The 9062-nt window shown below is 40.9% G+C and overlaps 1 protein-coding gene across 1 annotated transcript; it reads right to left on the reverse strand.

Annotated features, from left to right (window-relative positions):
* Positions 1 to 294: 294 nt before the first annotated feature.
* On the reverse strand, positions 295 to 7203 carry SNRPF (small nuclear ribonucleoprotein polypeptide F). Its single transcript, XM_055336523.1, has 4 exons — positions 7073 to 7203; positions 5080 to 5205; positions 1010 to 1074; positions 295 to 426 (listed from the first exon to the last, which is right to left on the reverse strand). The coding sequence occupies exons 1-4, from the start codon at positions 7073 to 7075 to the stop codon at positions 360 to 362; spliced, it is 261 nt and encodes an 86-aa protein (XP_055192498.1). The 5' UTR covers positions 7076 to 7203; the 3' UTR covers positions 295 to 359.
* Positions 7204 to 9062: the final 1859 nt, after the last annotated feature.

A 9062-nucleotide genomic window follows, 5' to 3' on the forward strand; every position in this document is an offset into this window, starting at 1 on the left:
TAACTTTATAGGTATAAAGTTCAAAAGTTATTCAAAAATAACTTTAAAAGAAACAGCTGTTCTTAAAAGGTCTCAGTTAATATATAATCACAAAAAAGGGCTGAAATTCACCTTCATAAATGTTTATGAAGCATATAATTTTCCCCTATAGAAAAAGAATACTGAGCTTACAAAAGAAAACCAACTTGAATGAAGTTGAGTGGCTCTTAAAGTATTACTCCTTTGAATAATCTTTCTGCTGTTTCAACATTTGAACTCTGCATTTAAAATATCTGAATATGAATAGTTCATGAGTCAAGTTGAAAAAAAAAAGTTTATTGTCTAGAAATATATATAAAAAACATTCCCCACAAAAGATGCTATTCTCTCATTTCTCCATCTTCTTCCTCTTCTTCAACACCCCTGATATAAAGGACATTATTACACCTGTAAATAAAAAAACAATCCATTTTGTTGTTCCATCCAGAAACCACATTAAAATCTAAATTACTATTGCTAGATATTTTTGATGACAAAAATACTGAATGCTAAATTTAAAATATATCACTTCTTTTTTAAAAAATGTTTTACTATTGATTTGTTAAAAAGCAAATGTCACTTATTTACTACCTGAATGTTTCATAAAATAGTATCTTTATGATCTTCCATAAGGCATGAGTCAAATTTGAAGGTGTGATGCTAGTTCAAGAAAATGAATGTAGAAAAAAATCCCTAACAGCAGTCAGATCCAACTAAAATTCAAAACCAGGCTCTTGCAACTAAAACAACTGAAAAAGGTTAGAGCTAAGAGCTAGAATTTAGTATTAACACTAGAAAAATCTTAAAAGATGAGTAACTCCAAAAAAATTCCATCTTCTTTGACAAGTTTAAGGATTTCAAAACTCTTTAAGTCTAATTGTAGAATATTATGTTAAATTAACAGTAATTTTTAAATTCTGAAATTGAGGCACTAGTCGATTTAAACAGGTTATTTCCAGTGCTCTCTTTACATATACTGCTGTTTTGTTACCTTATTAAAACTTCACCCAAATGTCCAGACAACGCTCCATCTATGTATTCTTCTGTGTTTGCAAGCTTTAAAAAAAAAAAAAGAAAATATATTAGCATATTAACACAGGGAGAAAATAATGTAACACTATCTAAAATATTAGGTAATATTGGTGAGAGAACTTATTAACTGAGACCTTTCTATACCAACAACTCACATTTATCTATAATTAATAGATTAGCCGCCTTCTACTACTGTAGTACTTTTTGGGTTTCACATAAACATTCCGTAAAGTTAACATTGGTGGATGTAGAATTATAATAAAGCTTGTTTCAACAATTTTTTTTTGTTTCAACAATTTTTAAAAATTTCTCAGTTATGTAACACTTCTTTCTATTAGACATTAAAACGATATGTAGAGGAAGACAATTTCCAATTTATGAATAAGTTGTGATTTTAAAAGTTTTCCAAAAATCCAGTTACATAAAGTTACAAAATTCAGGGTACAAAATCTATGGCTGGGCAGCCCCGGTGGCGCAGCAGTTTAGCACCGTCTGCAGCCCTTGGGGTGATCTTGGAGACCCTGGATCGAGTCCCACGTCAGGCTCTCTGCATGGAGCCTGCTTCTCCCTCTGCCTGTGTCTCTGCCTCTCTCTCTCTCTCTGCATCTCTATGAATAAATAAAATCTTTAAAAAAAAATACTCTTTAAAAAAAATCTATGGCTAAAATATCAAATACTTTTATATTAGTCAACACCCAAACCAAAGGATGGAATAAGAATTTTTTAAAATTATGTGCAAATAAACAGCAAAATAAGTTCCTAAGAGAAAGTTAAACAATTCAGAGTGACCTTTATAGTTACTTCAGGAAACTCTAATTTTTACATTAAAATGTTTAGATTTCCTTCTGCATACAAGTAATAAACTTTGTTATTTTAAAAAACACAATCATGGGCAGCCCGGGTGGCTCAGCGGTTTAGCGCCGCCTTCATCCCAGGGCATGATCCTGGAGACCCAGGATGGAGTCCCATATCAGGCTCCCTGCATGGAGCCTGCTTCTCCCTCTGCCTGTGTCTCTGCCTCTCTCTCCCTCTCCGGTGTCACTCATGAATAAATAAATAAAATCTTAAAAAACAAAACAATCATTTAAAAGGGCCTCTAGGACTACCATTCCAACCTTATTATTCTTCTTCCAAGTCATTCTGCTTTTGCCTTCTTGCCATGCCTTGAACACACCAAGCAAGTTCCTGCCACAAGGCTTGTGTACTTGCTGCTCCCTCAAACTGAGATATGCTCTTTCCAGATACTCTCTTCAGTTGCTCACTCAATCCTGTTCTTTGCTTAAATTTACTTCCTCAGAGAACCTTTCCCTAGCTAAACACTGCACATTCTTGTCAATACCCCGTTTCTGCTTTTTTTCTCCATAGTATCTACCATTACCAGGTATCACATTATATTACCATCTCCCACTACCACAACACAAACTCCTTGGAAGTTGGGACTTAGTTTTGCTCATTGGTTTATTCACAGAGCCATGGACACAATGGGCTTTTAAAAAATATTCACTCAATAAACTCAAGAACATCATTAATGTGGTTATTCAGAGACACTTCACAACTCCAGCAGGCTCACCATGAACTATGATACTTCTAAAACCAAATATGTGGTGGATATTCTTTATTTCTTTCTTTTATTGAAATGTAATTCCCATAGCATAAAATTCACTTTTATAGACTTATATGTCAGTTTTTATTTTAAAGACTTTATTTGGGATCCCTGGGTGGCGCAGCGGTTTGGTGCCTGCCTTTGGCCCAGGGCGTGATCCTGGGGACCCGGGATCGAATCCCATGTCGGCTCCCGGTGCATGGAGCCTGATTCTCCCTCTGCCTGTGTCTCTGCCTCTCTCTCTGTGACTATCATAAATAAATAAAAAATTAAAAAATAAATAAATAAAATAAAGACTTTATTTATTTATTTGAGAGAGAGAGAGAAGCAGAGGCAGAGACACAGGCAGAGGGAGAAGCAGGCTCCAAGCAGGGAGCTTGATGTGGGACTCGATCCCGGTTCTCCAGGATCACACCCTGGGCTGAAGGCAGGCGCCAAACCACTGAGCCACCCAGGCTGCCCTAAGCCAGTGGTTTTTAATGTATTCATAAAGTTGTGTAATCACCACCACTATCTTAAGTCTGAAACATTTTCAGCAGAATGATATACTCTTCTGATTTTTCTATGGCCTTGGTAAATGATTCCTGCTTGAGGAATTTTCCAGGCCAAAACCATGCTCTATAAGAACTTTGGGGATCTAAGCATCATTTGTTCAAGTGGTAACCTCTTAAGGAAAATCTCAGCTTTTTGCCTACACGTACCCCTGTGAGCATTCTTCCTAGTACTACCAGTATACTTGGGAGTGATAGTTGGAATGACCACCCATCTAAGTAACTTTTAAAAATCCATCTGCCATTAGTCACATAAATACCTATGCTTCAGGAATATGTAACTTCAAACTCTTTTGTCAAAAACCTGGCAGGAAACTACTACAATTAAGCAACGAAGAAAACATCCCAGTCTTTGGGCAAAGGACATGAACAGGCATTTCTCCAAAAAAAGATATATAGCCAATAAGCACATAAAAATTGCAGATATCACTAATTGCAGATATCACTAATTGCAGATATCACTGGGGAAATGCAAATCAAAATAAGGAGATATTTTATACTTATTAGGATGGCTATTATCAAAGAAACAGAAAAAAACAAGTGTTGGTGGGGAGACGTGAAGAAAGTGGAACCTTTATGCTTTGCTGATGGAATGTAAAATGGTACATCTGCTCTAGATAACAGTATAACAGTTCCTTAAAAAAATGAAAGAAAACAATTCCTGTATGATCCAGCAATTCTACTTCCGGATATATATCAAAAGAAGCAAAAGCAGAACCTCTAGCATATATTTGTACATCCATGTTCATTGCATTATTCACAACAGCTGGAAGGTGGAAAACAATTCAGATGTCCACCAACAGAACAATGGATTAAAATGTGGTATACATATACAGTGGAATATTATTTCAGTCATTAAAAGGAATGAAATTCTGGTACATGCTACAATATGGATGAACCTTGAAAACATTATGCTAAATGAAAGGAGCCAGACGCAAAAGGACAAATACTGTAGGATTCCATGTAAACTAGAACAGAGAAAGAATAATGTTTACCAGAAGACAGGGGAAATGAGTATTTTTTTAATGAGTATAGTTTCAGCTGGGGATGATATAAGAATTCTGGAAATGGGATAATGGTGATGGATGCATAATAATAATAATATGAATGTACTTAATGCTACTGAGTTCTACACTTGAAAATGGTTAAAGTGGTAAATTTTATGTTAGATTTTACCACAATTACAAAAATAAAACAAGGGGTGCCTGGGTGGCTCACTTGGTTAAGCCACCATTAAGCATCTGACTCCTGATTTCAGCTCAGGTCATTATCTCAGGGTCATGAGATCCTGGAGCCCTGTATTGGGCTCCAAGTTCAGTGAGGAGTCCGCTAGAGATTCTCTCTCTCCCTCTTCCTCTATCCACCCCTACTCCTACACTCTTGCTCTTTAAAAAAATAAATCTTTAAAAACCAAAACATCCTGTTCTAAACATTTACAGAAGCCAGCTTAACAGGCATTCAATCAGTTCAAGAAATGCTCAAGAAATGCTTTTATTGAATTACTTTTTGTGTCTTTTGCATTCAAAGATTTAAGAAATTTGCTTTAAAAATTTCAGAGCTAAATGTTGGAAGAGTTTTGCTTTTTCTGCAAAAAAAAAAAAAAAAAAAGAAAACAAGAAACTCATTTGTGTTTCCCTTATGCCACTGTGACTCAAATATTGACGTTCTTTTTATTTTAAGCACTAGAAGTCAATTGTATGGCTGGATTTCGGTTTTATAAGTCTCGTACACAGTTTATCACTCTCCCTGACCTTGACTTTATTTCCGAATTTTGTTTTGTTTGTCAATTTAACTACATCTTATAAATCACAGTCAACCTTTGAGGAGTTAAAGTAAAATAAATACAATTTAATGATCCTTCTCTTTGTAACTTACCTGCATGTTCATATAGCCATCTACAGATACGAGGTAGCCTTTGTACTCCATTCCCCACTTCAGTTTCACCATTACTGGCTTTCCTGTTAATCCATTCAGAAAAGGTTTCGGATTGAGAGGCAAACTCTGTGCAAAGAACAAAAACAGGACTCAATTATTTTGCATTAGCTCAGTTTCCATTACCTACTCTCCTCTACCAAATCACCAATATTTTATGGTATCCCAATAAAGCAAACTTTTGACTCGCTCACTTTACTACTTTTATTTGTTGAAAAGCATAGGAGAAAATAAATACCCAGTCAGTCAATTTCATTAAGTATTCACTTAAACAAGGAACACCTACTATACATAACTCATTGTTCCAGGCTACAAAGAAACACAGGTAATAAAAGTGGGGGGTGGGGGGGTGAGCAGACTGTAGTCCTTGTCCTCAAGAAGCTCACAGTGGGAAGGAGGCAAAACAAGATTTACACTGGGATGTGTGAAGAGGAGATATGCTATGTATATGGGTATCAAATCAATCCAGAGTCCAAAGGAAAGTTTGCCTGAAGTAAGTAATGGCTCCATTTTAAAGGGTGAGAGAGATCTCTAGAGAGAAAAGGAGGCTGTTCCAGGTAGAAGAGGAGGTTACCTACGTAAAAAGAGGGAACAGTGAAGCAACAAGGCCATCTCAGGGACACACAATTCGGTGATGTCAGAGCCCTGAACATGAGGCTACAAAGGGAAGGAGGGAGCAGATGGCATTTGACAATCTTTCACTGGAATTCCAGGAGTTAGATCTGGTGGGTCTTATTTGACTTAGCAAAGCCGCCTAAACTCATGGGCAATTACTCAGTGTTGGTTTATTCAGCAAACCAGTAGTATTCCCCCGGTGAATTCAGACTTTTCCTTCCCTCAACTGCTCTCCCATTCTCCTATTGGCTCAAAGAAAGAAAAAAGCCAAGAAACTTGATTACTAAACCTCTCTCAGATAACCATATTCAGGGTGATCTCCAAGAACGTGGGGGCGACTGCAATAACCTAATGGGTCTTCAGTTTTCACTCTTCTTTCTCCAACTCCTGCACATGGCAAGTATTTTTAGCTTAAAATGCTTCGATGGCTTTCACCTGCACTTGAAGTAAAATCCAGACCTCCTAACACGACCTAAGAGGTCTTCCCGACCCTATCTCATAACCAGTTCCTGCAAGCCCCCGCGGCTTTGTGTCAATTCCTCCCAAGGTTTCTTTCCAGCTTTGGGGCCTATGTTCCTGTCCCCCGTTTCGTACACTCTTCCTCTTGCTCTCTGAGGGGCTGGCTTTCATATTCCGCATCATTTAGGTTTCTGCTTAAACCCTCCGACCAGGGACGCCACCCTGACTGATGGTACTCTTCTCGTGAACCATCGCGCATCCTCGCAGCATCCGGTTTGCCCTCTTCTTAGCGCTTCACGTTATTTGCGAATACGTGTTTATGTTATATCATCCGATAAAGTCTGTCTCTCCTACCCAACTGAGTAAATCTAGAGCAGGGTCCGCGTCAGTACTTTTCACCTTATGTTCTGACGCCCACAACAGTTCTCCGGTAGGTAGCGTGAGCGAAAAAATAAAAATAATAATAATAATTTGCTCAACGAACAAACGAATGCTCCAAAGCTCGGGCTCTGTATTCCGGAGGGCTGCGGGGCTGGGAATCCCAACACGATGGAATGAGAGAAAGCCGATTCTCGGAGGAGGATGAGACTTAAAACCGCTTCACCTTTACCCCGACCCTGTGGTCCCAGGCAGCAAGGATACCTCAGGCTCACATTCGAACGAAGAGGGGGAAGGAAGCGCATCGGCGCAAGAGCGCGCGACTCGGGTCCCCAGGGCAGCGAGAAAAGGGAGCAGGCAACCCGGTGCGCGGCTCCTCACGCGGATGAATGGGGAACGCGCGAACCAACTAGCAGGCCGGGCGAGTCGCGTCCCCCGCTCTCCCTTGCTCTCTAGCGGCTCCGGTCCTACTCCGCCTCCTTACCATTGCGACCACAAGCCAACGCTGCAGGCCGCTCGCCGCCGACCCAGCTGTAGTCCGTCCCTCGTGACGGGAGTAACTCCGGCCCCGCGCGAACCGCGAAGCTTCCAGAGAAATGGCCGCCAAACAGCAGCGTGACCTTTCACCTCTAACTACAGGCCTCTCGGCTTCTGTGATTGGGTGCAGAGAGACGCGTCCTGATTGGAGGAGCTGGCTGGGCAGGGTCTCCTGGCAACCAGCGGAAGCGCGCGCGGGCGAGCGTTCCGCGCGGCGCACAGCCCTGTGGGAAAAGTCAGGAGCCCCACCCGCGGCAGAGAGGGTCCCGGGAGGCTGCGGGGGCGGCTCCGGTTTTCCGCCTGTTCGGCTGCCTCGCGGGTCGGCTGAGGGATGCTGCGTACCCTGTAGAGCGGACTTGGGGTCTCGCTAGCTTGGCTGATGGGGGTTCCTTGTCCCTTTACACCTGGGAGGACGGATCCTTGGATCTTGAGTTTCTTGCTCACGTTCCCACAGATGCTGTGATGTGGGGGCTCCTATACCCCAGGCCCCTTCTCTACTCTGTAGTGCTTATTTCAGGCCACTTCTAAGGAAGTGGGAGAAGCAAGACTAGACTAAGAGAGGCGAAACTCACCAAAGAAAGTCCAGCACAGAAAATAGTTGCGATGAGGTCTCGCCGAGTCTAGAACGTGCTGTGGTTGCCTCCCCGGGGGTGTTTCCTTTGCCTCCACCAGGGTTGGCGCAGTCTCCGATCGCTCCGAAGTAACGGGGTTGCTGGAATCTCCCTTGTTTCCGCGCCCCCCACTCCCCGCCCCCCATTCCCCCCCCCTCCCCGCTCCTGCCCCCGCCGCCCCCTGGGGGCGCAGACTGTTAGCTCCCAGATCTGAAATGCTAAATGCAGGTTTTGGAGAATAAGCACTTTGAGAGGTGCTGTGTTTTGTTTTTGTTTCCGTTTAGTTTTTGCGGCCCTAAGAGAATAGATTTGGAATTGAGGTTTGAATGCTGCATATGGAGGCCTTAGGAAGTAGTGGGCAAGACTTTGGAGGCAGCCCGAGTTCAGAAACTGAATCCCTTGGGGAAGGTGCTGGGTAGTTTCTTAACCCCCTGAGGCCTTTGTCTCCTCCCTAAGGCCTTTGTTTCCTCAGACAGTACTGTCTTTAAGGTTTGCAAGGATTCATGTGAAAGAGGTTGGGACTTAAGGGCTCAGTGGATGTTTATTTATTGTTATTTTAATGTCCATGAAAATGCTGGAGAATACTGACAAAATAGAGTAATTTTAAATGTCATTTATGCCGAACAGTCGGAATTTACCCCAAAGTTCAGTGGGTTTTCCCTTAGTTTGGCCATCATTTAATGACTATTTTAGCCTCTGTACAGACTTTGAGTTCCTACTACGTGCCAGGCTTCTTCACAATGGCTATAATGGAAATCTTACCATACAGCCCGTGATTTGGTTGTTATGCTCCCATTTTAGAGATGAGGAAAATGGCTCAGCAGGTAACTTAACCAGACTACACAGCTGGCTTTCATCCCTGAAAACTCTGTTTTTTCTACTTCATAAAGCTACCTTTCAGAAGCCCAATATGTGCTTTACAAGTCTGATTAAAACAACAAAAACTTTTCTCTGTGAAGTGAAAAAAATTATTACTATAATATTTGTAAAGATAGCTGTTTAAAGTTGTTTTTTTTTTTTTTTTGAGCAGGCTTCACACCCAATGCAGTACTTGAATTCACAACCCTGAGATCATGACCTGTGCAAAGATCAAGAGTTGGATGCTTAACTGCCTGAGCCACCCAGCTGCAACCTAATGTTGGTTTTTATCCTTACATTAAACATTAATCTTTCCTTTTTGAAAATAAAATGGGTATGAGGTCATTGGTATTTTTTGAATTTTAAAAACCATATGTACATTTTGTGAGAATTTGGAAATACAGGAAGTTCTGAAACAAAAATTACTGTATCACCAAAGAAAACTACTTTCTTGGTGTACAATTTATT

The sequence above is a fragment of the Nyctereutes procyonoides genome, unplaced genomic scaffold (assembly GCF_905146905.1).
Source record: "Nyctereutes procyonoides isolate TBG_1078 unplaced genomic scaffold, NYPRO_anot_genome, whole genome shotgun sequence".
NCBI classification, from domain to species: domain Eukaryota; kingdom Metazoa; phylum Chordata; class Mammalia; order Carnivora; family Canidae; genus Nyctereutes; species Nyctereutes procyonoides.

What these genes read in the sequence shown, in the direction of transcription:
- SNRPF (XM_055336523.1), bottom strand. An exon ending in ATGGCTATATGAACATGCAG is followed by an intron (nt 1,075 to 5,079) that starts GTAAGTTACAAA and finishes TTTTTTTTAAAG; the next exon opens with CTTGCAAACACAGAAGAATA. An exon ending in TTGGGTGAAGTTTTAATAAG is followed by an intron (nt 427 to 1,009) that starts GTAACAAAACAG and finishes TTTTATTTACAG; the next exon opens with GTGTAATAATGTCCTTTATA.